The sequence below is a fragment of the Haliotis asinina genome, chromosome 6 (assembly GCF_037392515.1).
Source record: "Haliotis asinina isolate JCU_RB_2024 chromosome 6, JCU_Hal_asi_v2, whole genome shotgun sequence".
NCBI lineage: Eukaryota > Metazoa > Mollusca > Gastropoda > Lepetellida > Haliotidae > Haliotis > Haliotis asinina.
The window spans coordinates 67,173,285-67,194,636 of NC_090285.1; the positions used below are offsets into that span (position 1 = coordinate 67,173,285).

At 42.0% G+C, this 21,352-nt stretch overlaps 1 protein-coding gene across 1 annotated transcript; it reads right to left on the reverse strand.

Moving 5' to 3' along the window:
- Positions 1 to 1,362: 1,362 nt before the first annotated feature.
- On the reverse strand, positions 1,363 to 21,352 carry LOC137286685 (acid-sensing ion channel 2-like). Its single transcript, XM_067818662.1, has 12 exons — positions 21,009 to 21,352; positions 19,814 to 19,917; positions 14,322 to 14,521; positions 11,620 to 11,861; positions 10,909 to 11,009; positions 9,337 to 9,500; positions 8,614 to 8,724; positions 5,868 to 6,015; positions 3,553 to 3,631; positions 2,970 to 3,128; positions 2,787 to 2,862; positions 1,363 to 1,527 (listed from the first exon to the last, which is right to left on the reverse strand). The coding sequence occupies exons 1-12, from the start codon at positions 21,350 to 21,352 to the stop codon at positions 1,363 to 1,365; spliced, it is 1,893 nt and encodes a 630-aa protein (XP_067674763.1).

Here is a 21,352-nt window from a genome sequence, read left to right on the forward strand (position 1 = left end):
TAACCATTCCATAATCGATCTAGGTTATCGCATCAAAATCTGTTTAAAAGAGTTTCAGAAAAGAATGGATATTATTAGAGGATCTCCAAAGTTCGTTCTGACGTTACCCACAATGGGATGTCTCCGATATTGCTCAAGCGAGATCGCCAGATAAAAGTAAATTGAGTAAGCTTTATTTACTCGTAACCAGTAAATGTGGAAGGTATGGATTATGGATTGTAATTACTCTATCACAATAAATAATGCATACGTTATATTTTACATCGACTGTCATGCATGTCCACATTATGCAAGACGTGTGAGCGAATGTTGTGTTTGTCAACAGGCATTGTTAGCTTGAACAACGCGCCATCGAATCCTGGCTGTCACACGTGGTGTATGTATGAAAGGCTAAAGGCTTTTTACTCAACCGTTATTTATGCAACCACGTGTTTAGGATTCTTAGGACGTACAAATATGTAATGAAAGAGTTTATTGACATCAAATATGTATTTAAATGTTTTTAAATCACCAGTCAAAAGATCGCAGTTGTTCTACTGTACAAGTCTCGCACATACTTCAACAGGACACACATGGTTATAAATGACAGGGCACAGAGTCCCTTGATGCTCTGAATGGTTGCTAAGATTTTGTATCCTCGTATAGGTACTCAATATATTTCCTGTAACACCAGGAAATTACCAATGTTTCTCTTCTAAATGAATAAAACCGTGAGCCTAAATAGATAATTTTATGAAGCCTCTTGCAAATGTATATATTTGGTGGAGACCATATTTTGTCAGCGGCTTAACGTCGACTCGCCGCCATATTCTGCTATCACGGGAGAAGAGACATCCCGGTCATAAAAACGTAAAAAAACTGAGTTTTCGTTTAACATTTTCTTCTTTGGTTATTTCACAACTATATTTTCGTGGCTTTGTGTCTCTCATAGACTTCACAAGAGGACTCAGATGGGTAACTGAGCAGAATTGGCTTGTCTGGTCTCCAGGAAGGATGAACTGGCACTTTGGCTAATGACAGTTCAGATTTCTATAACGATACATTTATTTTCTTTTCTGAAGAAAAGATCACAGAACTATTCCTTCCATGGTACTCCAAGTCGACTGTATAGGTTCCACGGCATTCAGAAACAACAAGGTATCACAACGTTAGCGTACACAATGATATTGGTATTGTTGCTTTCGAAACTTCAAGTTTATGTTTTCGAAATTCAGTTTCACACTTACTCCTGTGAATGTGTCGCTCACTCCTGTCTAGAACCTTGTTGGTTGTCTTGTTTGAAAACCTATCTGATGTCTGAGGTATCGTATATGAGGAAAGGCTTTGGCGGGCACTGAGCCCAGTCGACGTCAGTAAGTCATGTCAGCGATGCGTAGTGGATGGTTTGATTTGATCTCGCCGACATACTTTGGTGACAAGATGGACGGCAACATCTACGATCAGTTCCAGAACCTCACCCAGCGTGAGGAGGGAGAAGCCAAGCCACAACCCTGCCTGGCCGCCGACATCAGACAACAGCCTCTTCCACTGGAATATAGAGAGGAGGAGATGTGATTATACTGACATCAGACAACTGACTCTTCCAATGGAATACAGACAGGGGATGTGATTATACTGACATCAGACAACAGACCCTTCCACTGGAATACAGAGAGGAGGAGATGTGATTATACTGACATCAGACAACTGACTCTTCCACTGGAATACAGAGAGGAAGAGATGTGATTATACTGACATCAGACAACTGACTCTTCCACTGGAATACAAGGAGGAAGAGATGTGATTACACTGACATCAGACAACTGACTCTTCCACAGGAGGACATGTGATTATGCTGATCTCAGACTTTTTCATTGGAACACATATAATTTATTGACATCAGACAACACACTCTTTTTAATACAGGCATGAGGTAATTATGCCGATATCAGACAACTGACTCTTCCACTGGAATACAGACAGGGGATGTGATTATACTGACATCAGACAACTGACTCTTCCACTGGAATACAGAGAGGAAGAGATGTGATTACACTGACATCAGACAACTGACTCTTCCACAGGGGGACATGTGATTATGCTGATCTCAGACTTTTTCATTGGAACACATATAATTTATTGACATCAGACAACACACTCTTTTTAATACAGGCATGAGGTAATTATGCCGACATCAGACAACAGACTCTTCCACTGGAATACAGACAGGGGATGTGATTATACTGACATCAGACAACTGACTCTTCCACTGGAATACAGAGAGGAAGAGATGTGATTACACTGACATCAGAGAACACACTCTTTTTAATACAGGCATGAGGTAATTATGCCGACATCAGACAACAGACTCTTCCACTGGGATACAGACGGGAGGAGATGTGATTATACTGACATCAGACAACTGACTCTTCCACTGGAATACAGAGAGGAAGAGATGTGATTACACTGACATCAGACAACACACTCTTTTTAATACAGGCATGAGGTAATTATGCCGACATCAGACAACAGACTCTTCCACTGGGAGGAGATGTGATTATGCTGACATAGGACCCTCCTACTACTGCTGGAATATAGAAGGGAAATCAGCCATATATTAATCGATATTTATTTCCGAGTCGTCTGTTTCTCTCTTTTTCAGACACTGACAGGGAGTATATATTTTGTACTAATATTGCACGGGCACACAACTTGCCAAATTATGTTCTCCGATGTTCAGGTAGTGTTAACCAACTCACGTTTATAACATACTATTAACAGTCGTAGCGAAAGGAAGGTGTACTTACATTATACGCTGGTCTTGTCTCAATCTTCTCATAGTTAAGCGCTTTGAAGAAAACGTTCACAGACATAACATTCCGCCTGAAATGAAGAAACCTTATCTAAATGACACTCTGGGGCCTACAATACAACCTTTATGGACTTAATTTACAAAATGTCCAAATCATGAATATTTAATACAGTGTAACCTGAAGAAAGTCTCCTTCTCCGAAGCAGAAGAACTTTCACTGATCGGCACCTCCCTGCCGCTTGCGACGAGCTGAGCCACGAATGATTCTGCCAGATTGGGGACGTGGTTTGACGCTGGCCACATGGACGCCGATAGGTCCTGCTCGTACGACTCGTCTCTGGAATGTTAAGGGAGCAAATCACTTAGACTTCTTTGACAGGCATTCTAGAAGGGTAGATGAAGGATGGGGACTATTTTAAAGAAGTTGTATAAAATAAAGAAGTTGTATATCCATAAAATAGTCCCCATCTTTCAATATCAATGGTTAATTCATGGTCGGCTACAGCTAACATTCTCTAAATGTCGGAGCATACTGTATTAAGTTGTTATCTACGTAAATATACACACGGCATTACATTCCCACACACGAAAGTATAGATTACATATGACATTCTCACCCATGTAAATATACATTGCATATTACATTCTCGCCCTTGTAAATATACATAGTACATTACATACTCACCCACGAAAATATACATACGACATTACATTCTCATTCATATATATGATATCTTTGTTGTGTAAACAAACACACTAACCTGCAACTCGGTGTACACCGTGTGTTACAATCAGTGTCTTCTTCCTCAAACAGCTTCATGACGGCCGCTCCACAGGAATCTCAAAAGATTAACATTGCTATCTTTATTAATCTAGCATTTGCTGTTTTATCGCTGCGTCGACGCCCGAAACTCCGTACAAATGGATGTACCGGCCGTTAATTGAATTAATGTGGACAGTGGGTCTGGTTTGGGGCTGTCTTGGTACACCACCCAGCAACCTCGACTCACGGCCGTCATGTACCAGTCACATTGTATATCAGCTGAAACGTTAAGCGCAGTCAACTTTACTACCAGACAATGTCTCCGGTTTTGGAATCAAATGGGCATCAGAATACTACCTCTGTCATGTAAGTGGATGTTAACTTTACGGCACAGTGTCTGGTGTAACGATTTTCATTATAAATGATTCTTGAAATCAGAGTTATTTCCCTTCCTCGTCAGTCGGAATGGTTCGCGCTGGTCACGACTTTGACCTTTTTGACAAAAACAACAAAAAACGCAATATTTGTATTTACCAAAGTCTTATAAAGTGGCTAATATTGACAAGAGACACATTCCAGCTGATACTGCGTGGGAAACCAACATAGCGGGTTTTCACGCCGGTTGTAGCCATACAATTACTAACCTGCCCTACTGCCTCGGGAAACCAACATAGCGGGTTTTCACGCCGGTTGTAGCCATACAATTACTAACCTGCCCTACTACCTCGGGAAACCAGTATAGCGGGTTTTCACGACGGTTGTTGCCATACAGTCAATAGCCTACCCTACTGCCTCGGGAAACCAACATAGCGGGTTTTCACAATGGTTGTAGCCATACAATTACTAACCTGCCCTACTACCTCGGGAAACCAGTATAACGGGGTTTCACGCCGGTTGTAGCCATACAATTACTAACCTGCCCTACTGCCTCGGGAAACCAACATAGCGGGTTTTCACGCCGATTGTAGCCATACAATTACTAACCTGCCCTACTGCCTCGGGAAACCAACATAGCGGGTTTTCACGCCGGTTGTAGCCATACAATTACTAACCTGCCCTACTGCCTCGGGAAACCAATATAGCGGGTTTTCACGCCGGTTGTAGCCATACAATTACTAACCTGCCCTACTGCCTCGGGAAACCAACATAGCGGGTTTTCACGCCGGTTGTAGCCATACAATTACTAACCTGCCCTACTGCCTCGGGAAACCAATATAGCGGGTTTTCACGCCGGTTGTAGCCATACAATTACTAACCTGCCCTACTGCCTCGGGAAACCAATATAGCGGGTTTTCACGCCGGTTGTAGCCATACAATTACTAACCTGCCCTACTGCCTCGGGAAACCAACATAACGGGTTTTCACGCCGGTTGTAGCCATACAATTACTAACCTACCCTACTGCCTCGGGAAACCAACATAGCGGGTTTTCACGCTGGTTGTTGCCATACAATCACTAGCCTGCCATACCGCCCCGAGAAACCATTTAAAAAAACTCACGGGCATCACGGACAGAGGTTAATCTTTTTCATCAAGTTTTCATTTTGATGACAAATGGAGCAAATATGAACTTCCAGTCACCAAACTCTGGAATGTCTTCGGAGTAATTACCTACCAGGACGCTAATGCAAGACGCACATCGACGTCTCAATCTTATACACGCCCTTTGTCTACGAAGTCAGATTATGAAGTCATAAACTGTAAACAAAGAGTACACCATCAATGCAAAACCGAACCTGACTAGGTTTGTCTAGCAATGGATAATGATGGTTATCGGGGGTTAGATTTTCGAAACTCTCTTTGCGCTGAGATAGCCGTAAGTTAATGTTGATGCAAGACACTTCTGACTATCTTAGCGCTAGGAGAGCTTCGAAAATCTAGGCCCTCATGTCTATAAACACCATGCCTGTGCGCATGTCAGCGGAAGACATGTAGTTCAAGATTTCCAATGTAGTCCCCGATGCCGTGATAACGCCCATGTAATACTCAATGTCGGGGGTTGTTCTCAGGCTGTATTGCTGCTGAAGCGAACACTTACGGAAAGTTTCATTGTTGGTAAGCATTCCAGGTAACGAGATGAAGATATTCACATTCTCAGAAATGACAATAGTTTCGGGTTAAAAACACAAAAATAAATCGATGATAGGGTATAACTGATAGTAGCACTCTGGAGACAACTGAGGTTCTTCAAAATAGGAACAACAGTAAAGTGCCGTGTCATGAAAAGTTGTTGCTATAAGAGACTATTGTAAGAGAGGTCACTCACTCTCTGCTGTAAGAGGCCAACACGTGTTTAACTGTTTAACAGGGTTACCTGAATTTCTGAAGTTACACTGTGGGAATGGCATTGGTGGGACGGTTTCCAGGATTTTACCGAGAGCTGCAGCATCACAAGGAATCATTACATCGCAACAACCGCAACGGTTCACCAGTAGTGCCTGAAGACACGACCTTTCGCACGCCTGTAACGGAAGGAAAATGAGACGGTTTGACGGTACACCAATTACCAAATCTCACAGTCACTCACACTTACAAAGGATATTACCGTACACACTTAAATACAGTCAAAATCCGTTCATCTAGGTGATACCTTGACCCGAGATACGTCCGGATTATCTCTAATCCGTACTAATGACTTATGCGTGTGGTGTAATATTCCTTGTTGTCCGGATTATCTCTAGTCCGTGCTAATGACTTATGCGTGTGGTGTAATATTCCTTGTTGTCCGGATTATCTCTAGTCCGTGCTAATGACTTATGCGTGTGGTGTAATATTTCTTGACCGGATTATCTCTAGTCCGTACTAATGACTTATGCGTGTGGTGTAATATTCCTTGTTGTCTGGATTATCTCTAGTCCGTACTAATGACTTATGCGTGTGGTGTAATATTCCTTGTTGTCCGGATTGTCTCTAGTCCGTGCTAATGACTTATGAGTGTGGTGTAATATTCCTTGTTGTCCGGATTGTCTCTAGTCCGTGCTAATGACTTATGCGTGTGGTGTAATATTCCTTGTTGCCCGGATTATCTCTAGTCCGTACTAATGACTTATGCGTGTGGTGTAATATTCCTTGTTGTCCGGATTATCTCTAGTCCGTGCTAATGACTTATGCGTGTGGTGTAATATTTCTTGACCGGATTATCTCTAGTCCGTGCTAATGACTTATGCGTGTGGTGTAATATTCCTTGTTGTCTGGATTATCTCTAGTCCGTACTAATGACTTATGCGTGTGGTGTAATATTCCTTGTTGTCCGGATTGTCTCTAGTCCGTGCTAATGACTTATGAGTGTGGTGTAATATTCCTTGTTGTCCGGATTGTCTCTAGTCCGTGCTAATGACTTATGCGTGTGGTGTAATATTCCTTGTTGTCTGGATTATCTCTAGTCCGTGCTAATGACTTATGCGTGTGGTGTAATATTCCTTGTTGTCCGGATTATCTCTAGTCCGTACTAATGACTTATGCGTGTGGTGTAATATTCCTTGTTGTCCGGATTATCTCTAGTCCGTGCTAATGACTTATGCGTGTGGTGTAATATTTCTTGACCGGATTATCTCTAGTCCGTGCTAATGACTTATGCGTGTGGTGTAATATTCCTTGTTGTCTGGATTATCTCTAGTCCGTACTAATGACTTATGCGTGTGGTGTAATATTCCTTGTTGTCCGGATTGTCTCTAGTCCGTGCTAATGACTTATGCGTGTGGTGTAATATTCCTTGTTGTCCGGATTGTCTCTAGTCCGTGCTAATGACTTATGCGTGTGGTGTAATATTCCTTGTTGTCTGGATTATCTCTAGTCCGTGCTAATGACTTATGCGTGTGGTGTAATATTCCTTGTTGTCCGGATTATCTCTAGTCCGTACTAATGACTTATGCGTGTGGTGTAATATTCCTTGTTGTCCGGATTATCTCTAGTCCGTGCTAGTGACTTATGCGTGTGGTGTAATATTTCTTGACCGGATTATCTCTAGTCCGTGCTAATGACTTATGCGTGTGGTGTAATATTCCTTGTTGTCTGGATTATCTCTAGTCCGTACTAATGACTTATGCGTGTGGTGTAATATTCCTTGTTGTCCGGATTGTCTCTAGTCCGTGCTAATGACTTATGAGTGTGGTGTAATATTCCTTGTTGTCCGGATTGTCTCTAGTCCGTGCTAATGACTTATGCGTGTGGTGTAATATTCCTTGTTGTCTGGATTATCTCTAGTCCGTGCTAATGACTTATGCGTGTGGTGTAATATTCCTTGTTGTCCGGATTATCTCTAGTCCGTGCTAATGACTTATGCGTGTGGTGTAATATTCCTTGTTGTCCGGATTATCTCTAGTCCATTACTAATGCCTTATGCGTGTGGTGTAATATTCCTTGTTGTCCGGATTATCTCTAGTCTGTACTAATGCCTTATGCGTGTGATGTAATATTTCTTGTTGTCCGGATTATCTCTAGTCCGTGCTAATGACTTATGCGTGTGGTGTAATATTTCTTGTTGTCCGGATTATCTCTAGTCCGTACTAATGACTTATGCGTGTGGTGTAATATTCCTTGTTGTCCGGATTATCTCTAGTCCGTGCTAATGCCTTATGCGTGTGATGTAATATTCCTTGTTGTCCGGATTATCTCTAGTCCATTACTAATGCCTTATGCGTGTGGTGTAATATTCCTTGTTGTCCGGATTATCTCTAGTCCGTACTAATGACTTATGAGTGTGGTTTAATATTCCTTGACCGGATTATCTCAAGTCCATTACTAATTACTTATGCGTGTGATGTAATATGCCATGTTGCCCGGATTGACGAGGTGTTACTGTTTTAAAAATGCGTTAACGACACACTGACACTTGAAAGAAAGATTTGAACTGCTAGCTTTAACACCCAACGCTATTTGATGTGTTATGATATCTAAGCTGTACACCTCCATCTTATAAACCCCTGCAGGACCATTTCTGATGGCCCTTACAATGCTGGAATGAGCCTCGTTATAAAACAGCGTGGATAGCAGGAACTATAGCGACACCTTAGAAGTTCTGTATGTATGAGCATACATTGTGCGAACATACCACTTCCTACCTTGTCACTGTAGGTGATGTTTTCTACCTGGGTGGAGTATATGTTGAAGGGGCCGCCACGTTCATGGACGCCACAGTTGCCGTACGGGGCTGGAGTACGGTGAACAACCACCTGTACATATTATACAACAGTAACCTTAGTTACAGCATCACTGGAGTGAGTGTGATGGGAGACGCCAGAAATGGGCTTCGCACACTGTTTCCCATGTGCAGTTACAGGAGCTGGGGGGGAAACATCACATTCAACCGATGTTGTTGTGGTTATAGGGATATGTGCGGGTGACCGCTTCAGATACAACCAGGTTGTACACATTCGTTATTAAATTAGAAAGGGACATAACACGGCTCGGGTAAAAAGGGCACGAGAAATGTGCTAAATTTACAGTTTAAAGGGCCAAAGAACTGGCTCAGAATTCAGATGCTCGTTTTGAGATTTCCACGATTTCCAGGTTTCCGTTTGTCAGAACTCGCTATACGACAGGGCACCCCGTACGACGTGTTTGCTAGGATTAGTAGTATTGCAATATGCAAGTGCTTAGATGCATCAGACCATCCTGATTAATACTTATGTATCCAGTTACAGTGTGAAAGGTCTTGACTGGTCATTGCGTTAAGTTTAGCAAGAGGACTGAACCTAGTCAACAAGAAAACGAGACTGTTTTGTAATCAATGTTTTGAGTTGTAGTCGATTTGATTCCCCAGTCATGACATGGTCAGTCCCTACCTTCCGCACGCCGACAGATGTTGCAAACGATGGGGCGATGTCGAAACCATCATCTTCAGGGAAGGGCATGACGTGATGGTTGTGGACGGTGACCTTGAACCCGACGCTGTTGGTCAGAGACTTCACATACTCGTCTTCTTCCGCGTTCAGCATGAGAGACAGCCCTAGAAGGCAGGTCAGTCACGCATTACTCGAGATTTTGTATGATCATTCTATTCCATACGTCCCCTTGCCTCGCAGCCTCGTTTTAGAATGAAGCCACCTCTCTAATGATTTGTTTGCCACATCTTGATTTGACTAAACAGTTCTACTGAGTAGACCCTGGGTATTTACCTTACTAATATGATCATTGTATTCAGTAAAAGGGAGCTAGGGGTCATAATGTCCATTTTGGTTGTTAAGTGCTCGTCATTGTTTTTTCATAAGGGTTCGAGAGAGACATGAACTGTGTTCGTGGCTATTGTGCTGCCCATTGTTACGACTCTCAAATTCGTCTCAGTATGCGATCAGCACAAACCTTATTTCTGAAAGCGCAGCCACTGACATTTAGCTTGCACTTCATTCCAACCTACACAACCAACACTTGGTTCAGTTATGGAGAGCAATTTCCCCCGTCCACAAAACTAAAATTTGGCTCAGTTACGGAGAGTAATTTCTCTAACCTACACAACAAACAGTTGGCTCAGTCATGGTGAGTAATTTCTCCGACCTACACAACAAACATTTGGCTCAGTCATGGTGAGTAATTTCTCTAACCTACACAACAAACAGTTGGCTCAGTCATGGTGAGTAATTTCTCCGACCTACACAACAAACATTAGGCTCAGTTATGGTGAGTAATTTCTCCGACCTACACAACAGACAGTTGGCTCAGTTATGGTGAGTAATTTCTCCGACCTACACAGCAAACATTTGGCTCAGTTATGGTGAGTAATTTCTCCGACCTACACAACTAAAATTTGGCTCAGTTAAAGTAATTTCTCCGACCTACACAACTAAAATTTGGCTCAGTTATAGTAATTTCTCCGACCTACACAACTAAAATTTGGTTCAGTTATGGTGAGTAATTTCTCCGACCTACACAACAAACAGTTGGCTCAGTCATGGTGAGTAATTTCTCTAACCTACACAACAAACAGTTGGCTCAGTCATGGTGAGTAATTTCTCCGACCTACACAACTAACATTTGGCTCAGTCATGGTGAGTAATTTCTCCGACCTACACAACAAACAGTTGGCTCAGTCATGGTGAGTAATTTCTCCGACCTACACAACAAACATTAGGCTCAGTTATGGTGAGTAATTTCTCCGACCTACACAACTAACTTTTGGCTGACCTCGTAAAGCAACACACACTTGCGCGTACACTAACCCGACCACCTGCAAGCAACAAACATACCACACAAACACCCGCCCACCTGTACACATGAACGAACATACAAGCACGGATGCAAGCACACAAGCACACACACGCGCATACACAAACTGTCATTAAGCCACACCAGGTTCACTCCACAACCTCGCACAATTACAATAGACGGCTGAGCAAAGGGACATCGGTGAATGTAATTACCATATAAGGGTCCTGTCTTGGTTGAGAACATGTAGTCAGTTGCAGTAGGTGTGAAGGTGTAGCAGTTGCCGTGCATGTAGTTGTAGAACCTGGTGAAATTCCTGTCAACAAACAGTGTAGCACGCTTTGTTACATTGGCCTGTCAACAACACGGTCTCCCGTGCCAACGTTTCACAACCCATAAGGAATAACAGTGGCACCCCTGGACTGATTATCCCCCGTTATTTCAAGAATGCTATGGGTTTGTTGACAAACCAAATACCCCGACTGAGAAAATTGTGTGTGATGTGTGATGATACAAATTCACTTTACCTTTCTCACATTTCAACGCAAAATCTCAAAATCTCAATATTGGTTTCTCACAATGTCTGATATCCGAACCCAGATAACATAACCCACATTTCTCACACTAGCCTCTGGGATATGTTGAGGTTCTTAACGTCTAACTCGAAGCGTCTATTGTTGACCATCAACAAGCCAATGGTAGCAACCCAGCTCGTTGAAGACATGTCGTGATTCACGAAATTATACAACATCCATTATACAGCATAGGAAGAATTCTGACTGGATGTGATCTTCGGCTGTATGCTAACGTCTGATTTGTTAAAAGTGGATCTGTGGGACGTAGGGATCAAAGTACCGAGTGGGCCTATCTGGCGCGAATGTCTAAACGCACCCCTGGGTTTTCTTGGATAGTCTACAGAATCTTACTCTGTTGTACATGATATTCCTTGATAGGTACATCCGAACAGCATGTCCTCTATCTGGTGTCCTATCTGGTGTCTTTCTGCTGTTGTTAAATTTAACGTGGCTTGTTGAAAGCTGACTGCTGCCGTGAAGTCACCGCTGTACGCCGACTTGACGGTGTTCGAGGAATCGGTGACGCTCGAGTTACCCGCTGCCAATCTCGGTACAAGGGAATTGTTCCCAAGTGAGTTTGGATTGTCCGTGCTCTGAAATATAGATTATATGTATATTATTTTTAACAGTAAACTCATCTTAATCAAAGATGATCAACAACTGAGTTGTATAAAGATTGGGGTGCCTGCTTTGTCCATCCGTGTGCACGTTTTTATGTTTTGTAATTCATAGAAGGATACACAAATAAACATTAGTTGTTCTAAAAAGACAGTTGACAACAATTCATTTAAGTCAGCTAAACCTTTCACAGAAAGCTCGTAACTGTTCCATCTTCAATCAAGAGGCATTAGCACAACGGTCGGTGAGGCATAGGCCAGAAGTCTGTTGCGAAAATGTTGTATTTTCAAACGTGTATCTCGTCTACGCACAGACTTTTGTGCATGAATTTATACATCAGTTTAGAAGAAGATAACATCTATACAGCCAAGTGGATACATTTCGATAACGGAGACGTTGAGCTCGATGGTGACAACGTAACACGTGCGCGACTTCGAATCTCCTGGCTCTCGGACCAATCTCTTTCAACCTGTTCCATGCAGTTTGACCGGATATCCTCCAAAGTCAAGGCCCACTGACTGCTGTGCTCTCACACGTGGCAGCAACTGGAATACCCGGGCGTACCGATCTTCGGCTCTAGTGGTAACTGGAGGTCTGTCCGCACGGGGACGGTCATTTGTTACGCCTGTTTGTAGGCAATGAGCTGCAAATCGTGATGTCTTGCTCAGACTAACATTCAGACGCCTGGCAATAGAAGATTGGTGATGTCCAGCATGCATTCTGTCAGTGGCGATGTTCCGTGTCACCGAGAAAAGACGTGGCGTAGTGATTTGACCTTGAACTCCTTCAAAACGAATGCGAAATTCCGACAGTAATCTGGATTTTCGTTGCTAGACAGTGCATACTCTTTGCTACACAAGTTCAAGTGGAAGGTAGTTTTGGCGATTCCTTTTTCATTTGGAGTCCAAGGGGTGCCGCTCATCTGGTTACTGTTCTGTCAGAAAACGTCCAATCACGAAACTCCTCGGTCCTCTGCGGTGTGCCCCATCCGTACTCGCTCCGCTTCTTTTCATAGCGTACACGGCCGATGTTACGGATGTTAATTGATAAACACGGCATTTGCCATCATTCGTTCGTCGATGGCACCTAACCTAACTCCCAAAGATTTTCACACTGGAAAGTCACCGTTCTCAGAATGTGAACCCGCCTCATTTCAAACTACCTTGTCCAAAGACGTTCTGAAGGAAATCATTAGCTTGTTCTTCCCCGTCTACACTGGAACTCTTTCCCCGTCTACTCTGGAACTCTTTCCCTATCACCTATTACGACTTTAATTCCTTCAAACGCCTACTCAAGGCTCATCTGTCTTCACTGCATATTGATTACCTACAAGTCCCTCATTGTCTGTATGTATAGTATCCGCCCACAGCGTTTTGTGCATGGCCCTTGTGAATGGAAAAGGCGCGTTATTAGTTAACATTTATTATTATATTTCAGCATGTACTCGAAAGCAAAACTTACTGTGCCGTACAAACATACCATAAAACATTTTTTTGTCTTAAGTTAGTGAAGTTTTACCCTTCCCTTTTCAGCATTTCAGCAGTATTACGACTAAAAGTGCTTTATGGTTCAACTTCTTTATTATACAAGGTCACAACGTTTCGAGACAGTTCCTAGTCTCTTCTTCAGGTGAAGTGACGGTGTAACTAAAGGGATGTAGTATATATACACATAACAGTAGACAGATAACAATGGGTAACAAGATATACAGGTTTCTATTAATTGATGTACAGGCTTCGACTGATTGATGTATAGGCTTCTTCTGATGTACAGGCTTAACTGGTTGGCTTAACTGATTGGCGTGCAGGCTTCTATTCATTAGGTTAACGAGTTACCGTTAAAGCTATTTAGATAAAGGTTAGTCGCTGAGAATAAGGTGGTTCCATGCATTGGGTAGGTAAACACCACCGTCTCTGTTGATCGAGGGCTTGTTCCGCTTGATTGCAATGGCTTCTAGGAGCAGAAACTGTCTCGAACCTTGTATAATAAAGAAGCTGAACCATAAAGCATATTTAGTTTGATTCCACCAACTTCTAAATGCCTTTGAAACAAAGCATTTTTACGACTGGGGATACTAGAAATGGGCTTCACTCATTGTAGTGAGTGAGTACCTTTAGTTTTACGCCGCACTGAGCAGTATTCCAGCGGCATGGCTGCGGTCTTTCTACCATTTACCATATAAATGTTTGGGAACTTCGGAGATGTAAACACTACTTCAGAATAACTTTATGCTGCTGAGTGTAACAACGGGAGGTAACTCTGGGAGAAAGGGGTTTCACTTCATTTGATATAATCTACTACCTCGTACACACAGATACACACGCACGCACGCACGCACGCACGCACTCACGCACGCACGCACGCACGTGCGCACTCGCACATGCACACATTATGACTGCAGCAGTAAAACTGGCCTCCTCCTGTAGGTATCCCACCTGGATTCCCACGGCTGATTGCAGGGTTTTCAGCGTGTCTCCCGAGACATTCTGTAGCTTGGACCTCTTCACTGCATTGATGTTACAAATGGTGATGGAAGGGAAACGAAGCTTGGCGTTGTATACCAGATTGACTACTGTCGACACCTCAAACGTCCCGAAGGCCAAGAAAATCGTCCAAATGTTGTACACTGCAACTCCTGACGAAGATACACAAAGTGCGACTAGAACCAATTCACTCTCATTCAGCTAGCGCCAATATGTATGTTGTCAAAGAGAGTTTAATTGGCTTGCAATATGCATAAAGGGGGACCTGCAACATATACAAAGCGTAGCCTGCAAAAATCACGAGGGACACAATGGGACTGGTCGCTAACACCCGTACTCCTGTCCTAAACACCTGACTGAATGGCTCGGGAGGGAAAGGAAACTCACGCACTGCGACAATGACAGTGCCTCTACGAAGAGCATACACTTTTTTAAACAGTGAATTAACGACATATTCATGGTGTATTGTCCTGTATAGTATTTTGAGTCGAGGTCATCTGCAGGGGCGCTTATTCCTGAAAGACTATTGGAAGTCTCGTGAAAACTTGTGAAAATGAACTGTGCACCACCATCACCAGCTCCTCCACCCACCCCATGCACCCAACCAAATTAATAATTCATGACATATATAATAGATACAATAATTAATGAATAAACGAAACTTTATGCATAATACGTCCATCAATAAAACATGAAATATATTTTAAACGAAATAGATGTCACAATAGTGGACCGTATAGATATTTGCCTGTTTTTGCTGATTTTAAACAAGGAATGTATCACGGATCGATCAACCAATAAGACATGGGAACACGTGATACAAAACCGAAAAAAAGCATTCTGCATTTTACATACGTTTTGTCATTGTGGCTGAAAATAAGAAATGTCTTCGAAATGTCTACCATAAAACATCTAGATAGCGTTACTAAGACCTTGAATGTTTTAACTCAAATCAAACAACTTTGAAGGCAGTGGGCCTGTGCTGTTTGAAATCTCCGTAGAAATAGTTGGTTCGACTGCACCACCAAGACTGTGATTTTTTATGATCGCGCCTACAGGAATATTACTCCAAAGGGAAAACTGACAACTAGAAAGCTGAAGCGATTTATTTTGTCATCCTGAATCTAGAATAAAAAAAGACTCTTTACCCTACACTGGAAATCCATCATTAATTGTGTCCGACCAACATGCTGCGTTAGCTATTCTCGAAACATTCGTAGCCCTAACTTTGATCGTAGCCAATGTGTTAAGAATGGGCTTAAGAAGTTTGTAGGTCTACGAACGTTTCGAGAATAGCTAACGCAGCATGTTTATTCCGACATAAGCGTACGAGAAGTGAATAATGACATAACGGTGTTGTTCACATTGGTTTATAACCTGTGTTATAATTTTAAAAAGATAATAAGACTTGTTAGCACATCGAATACAGTTTGTAAATGTCACTGTCTTTGATTAATCAAAAAGTTATAATTATTCTGAGCACTTGCTTCAGTGCGAGGTTAACTATTAATGTGTAAGTTGATACGTAAATATGTCCTCTTACCTAAATGTGTTATTGACTGAGCCAATCGATGTACCCCGCTTACAAGCAAGCAACATTTTCTGTTAACCGCTGGAAGTGCCCAGCTCTGGAAATTTGTTTGGTAATTCGCGTTAGTAGTGTTTGGGCTGTTGCCTAACTCACGGGCAAACTGTAGCGCAAATGGGCTGCGCAGCATAGAGAAAATGACTAGTCTTCTCTACATGCGAGGGAAGTACGTTGTCAACCGTTTCTTGCTTCGCTCGCGTCCAAAAAGACTTGTCATATTCTTTACGCTGCGCAATCCCATTTGAGCTACAGTTTCCCTGTGCCTAACTCCACTAATCCATATTATGATCCAATACCCGTGCTTCGAACAGATCAAAATTAGTATTAAATGTTCCGTAAGATAAATACGTTGTTCACTGGTCACGAGATGGACATGAGTTGATGTACCAATCAGTGTTTGTTTATGTTTCTCGAGCCTTTCGACAAACATCGAAGACACATCAACTTTTATCTTACCTCACACTTTCTGATTGGCTAAGCGCTATTCTATTAATTTCAATGTACCCCGCTTACAGGCGACGTATTATTTTCAATGTACACCGCTGGGAATTCCGAACTCTTCTGGTGCTTCGTGGTAGTACTTCTTTGCCTCGAATAACATTGAATCAGGCATCAAGGACGGAAGGGAAGATCACTCTAAATCTGTTTACCTTGTGTACCGTCTGCAAAATGGCGATTCGCCTCGCTTTCAACAGAAGTGCTTCAAACAGTTCAAAATTAAAATTCAGGTGTTCGGTAAGACAAATACGTTTGGGGTCCATGGGTTCATGTACCCTCGAGGTGTGTTCATGTTCCCCTGCGGGCTCGGGGAACATTTACACACCTCGAGGGTACAAGATGCCCCTCTTGTGGCCAGTGACCAACTTATCATATGCCACGTGCGCTAACACAGTATTAACGTGTCTGGGTGACGTGGGCGTATAATAGCCGATACATGACATTTGAGCCCGAAATGTAGGGTGTCGCATGCCTGGTTCTTCGTGTGTGAAATGTATCTGACATGTATCTCCGTCAGCTTGTTACGGCTTGGAGCCACCATCTTTCAGATATACTTGGATAATTCCGCCACCTTCGTAACACGATGTGCGGGTACCATAGCTGACTGTTGCTCCTAACTTCGCTGTACGGAGTTGCCTCCCTTCCGTACGCCAGAAACCTGCTCAGAGGCCCATATACGAGATAAAATCTATGCTGATTTTTGTTAGAGGATGAGGCTCACTGACGACTCAAGGATACATTTGCCAATTTCCTTGATACGTTTGGGGCTCCAAGGTACGGAGCGTATTGCGGTACATGCATTCGGTTCGGTATATGAGATATGATAATGCAGAAAATCGACAAGAACCAAGCTTTATACCGTTTAATAACATGGAGAAAAAATAGCCATAACGACACGACTAAAATAAATTAAATGAATATTAGTACAATCATTCTTCACAACTGATATTCTTGCCTTAGATACGTCCATTACTCGCGATGAGGTTTTATGATCTGTTGACAGAGAAACACGTGCCGTTGATAGTATTGATGTTGTTGCACTTAAACATACTTTATAAGTCAATGATCCAATTATCTTTCATACTTCATCGATAGATTCTTCGGCACTGAAGTATTCATGAATTATATGAAATAATGATTCCTGGTTAAGGATTCCCTGGAATCACAGACGATCAGTGAATGGAAGTCGTGTCCTACACGGACTGGGAATCTATAGGTTGTGCAAATTAATTTTAAATGAGTGAGTGTGGTGTGACGCCAAATAATTCCAGCAACATCATGGCGTGGGGCACCAGAACTAGGCTTCACACACTGTACTCATGAGGGGAATCGAACCCGGGTCTTCGGAGTGAACACTCTAACCCCAAGGCTACCCTTCCGCCCACAATTAAATTTAAAGGTCAAACACTAGGTTCTTGTAAAGAACGCTTCCTCTGGAAAATAAACTTGCCAGCTATTGCTACGGATGTCTGGACATCAATGTATAGTAAATGTCATCAAAACAGTATAGACGATAAGGTTTAATCTGCCTACAAAGTTTGCTATTTCACAGACTTATCTATGATATTCAAATTAAGTATGGGATATTCCGTTTTGGGTGGTATTAACGGGGAACTAATGTGCTTGATTGTATATGGATTTAGAAAACGATTACTCCACTCACAAAAAGTTTTGAACTTTTTACAAACAACAAACACAAGGGTTTCGTGCAATCGTTATTTATGACGTGTACATAAAAATATCGTAAACTTTGTGTAGAGAGTCATAAATAGCAGACTGAAAGTTCAAACGTTTTGAGTTAGTCTCTAATCGCCTACATCTCTTTTCGCCTACGTCTCTAATCGCCAACAAAAATAAAGATGACTAAATAGGATGAGAAAATGCTCCCCTACTCTTATAATGAAACAGCCTAACCAGGGCTACAGTGACCTTGATTGACTGTTACAACATTCAGTGGACGAGGAAGATAAGTATGTCCAATATGAATTCCATTATTTATTTAGATGAAAAGCATTGAACGTTCTTCTTTTACAAAAGGACTAGCGTATCAAAATATAACCACCTTTTCATTTTTTTCATTTTTTTTCTTTTTCATTTTCTTTTCTTCTTTTTACTTTTTTTTTCTTTCAGAGAGATACGTGTTAGTTTGGTCGTCGCGTTCAAAGACAATAGATTTACATGATTTGTATCTCACTTTTGATCTGGTGAAAGCTTCTTCTTTTATGCTCATAGGGTAAATATTCTTCTTTACTATTAGGCAAATAATGTTTACAGGGTTGTTATTTTTCTTCTTAAACTCAAATGATATATTTTCTAACATTAATTCAATTTATCCTTCGCCCAATATCCCGATCCATGAGGACAATTCGGCACGCTACCTTTACAAAGCTAAAGTCAAACAGTAGATGTCATACTAACTCTCATGCCTGTTTACATAATGGCGATTCTCTAATTCCAATCTCGTGTAAATATCTACCAGCTGTTAAAATTTTGTTTTTCAGTATTCTTGTATTGGAAATATTTCAAATTTACGCTCTGAGTACATCTATTGGGCATTAAATGTATATATCTCAATCACATTGGGGGAAATCGTCTTCCTTATATTTCTTCCCACTGGGACATTACATATCTTTTAATATCAATTAATATAGTCATTTTCTACCTCTGTATACCTCTTTCTCTTCTTTCAAATAGAAGAGTCCAGTTTCAGATCATTGGGGTGACGCTCGTTTATCTGTGCGTAATCTATGGTCAACAGACCATGAAGTGTTGTTTTCAGAATGTAGGCGAATAGAGATGTAGGCGAATAGAGAACATACCGTTTTGACATGCGGTGTCCGTGGGTGGATGAGTGTCCTATTACTTACTGACATATTCGACATCTACATCAAAATTAATACATAGACTCAAAAACTCGTTTCAAGCTGTTTTAGATGGTCGATTCTTTATTTCTCCGCAGTGAATTTGCATTTACGCCGAATATAGAAACATTTCGGGTCATTTAACTGCTATTCGGTAGAGAGACAAAATCTTTAGGCTTCACATGGTTCTGATCATTGGCCGTCACACGAAGCTGTTCAATCAAGATAATGTCAGACCTCACATAGAATATGCCTGTATTCAGTCACTGTATCGTCAGAATGACAACATTAAAGAGTTTCCATTTCCTGTCAGATCTCCCAGCATCAACCCCGATTCAGCATTTGTGAATACGTGAACGTCAACCGGCGTCCCAGACGTTAGATTAACTACAAACAATACCTTGAGGGCGTTTTGACAGCATGAACTACCCATAATTACCCATAGATTTCTGTTACCAGTTTACGAAATAGGCACATGTAAACACTGCGCTACTCACCAGCTCCGGCTAACACCGCAAGAACCCAGAACGTTCTTCTTAAGTAGCCCGGTTTTCCTACAAACCTGGACACTCCATGCATGCTCGTATTTTCCGAGAAGTATCTGACGAGGGAAGAAACCGATTCATGTCTTTTGCCGTCCATTTTTGTTTCCTTAAAAATCGTCACAAGTCTAATGCTAATTCTCGCCCTGCTTGGGTCAAGTTCATTACGAAAACGTGTTACTGAACCGGATAGTGGTAACACTGCGGACCTTTGCCACACTGTGATGTGAGGTTGTATGGGGCAACAAGGGCTCCAACAACTAATATGGAGTAATTGCCACTAGCACTATCAAAACCAATTGGAAACTATTTGAGTCTATACGATAAAAATATATTTTTATATATCACCCTGGTCGTCAACATAACAAGAACGTGTGAATCTGACAGTGTCCTATGATTCTCTGCCGTTCGGGAGGGTTGTATTGATTGGCTGCAAATCATCCGTCTACCTAATGAACTTTTTATTGATTGCTATGCAGCAATACATCAAATCAAACAATAGTTTCATCGGTCATTCAAAACACCCATAAACCTTTAGTTTCCATTTTCAAAGCTTGTGTATACTACACCAGGTAGTGTTAATTGTGAAGGGTTTGGGGATAATTAACGCATAGGGATATCAAGTACTTAACGACATCCATATTGTTTGTAGGTATTGTCCATGGTCGATGACTGCAACTGACGTATTTGTATGTCAGTTCAGACGCATTAGGGGCTGATTCTGGTCGCTTCATTGTCTTCCCGGACGTGGAAGTTGATCACAGGTCAGTCATTGTCTGGAACAAACACCTGGAATTAAAATGGTTATAGTGAAACATACGTCATTGGTTGCATATGTCACCTTGTCCGTAAAGACGTGTTCAGTCGACACGTGATGGACGGTGTGACATTCACAGTAAATTACCTTCGGGCATAGCTGTAATGATGTTCATGCTACATATAAATGCCACACGAACGTATCGTATCACTTACAGAGGGCTCTTCGCCTGCTGTTGGAGCACTGTGAGAAAAGGTTCATTCCCATTATGACTACTCCCAGTTTGACTACCCGTCCAATATACAACTTGTTCCAGTCCAGTGGTTTTTAATTGCTAGCTCTCTCCCCTCCATCAATGGTAGACTGTACCATCGAGCATCTAAATCTCTGTACATTCTTTTCCTTGGTGGTGCAGGTGCTCCATACCCCAGGTGGGCAATTCTTCTTCTATTCGTGGCCTCGATTCTCTTGATCGCCTCGCTCTCTGTTTTTCTTTTTCGCAGTATGTTCATGAGTCTAACTGTGGCTGGATTGTCGGGCCCGTGATTGTGCTCGCCAGTAACTGCTCTGATGAACTCTCCAGTTGTTGACATGTTGCTTCTACACCTAGGAACAACACATTTCCAGTAGTCAGACACATTTCCACACTTGTTGAACTTGTACCGAAATCCAGCATGCAACACTTGTCGGGCTCCTCTCTGTGATGTAACAAACTCTGCTCTCTGAACACCAGCCAT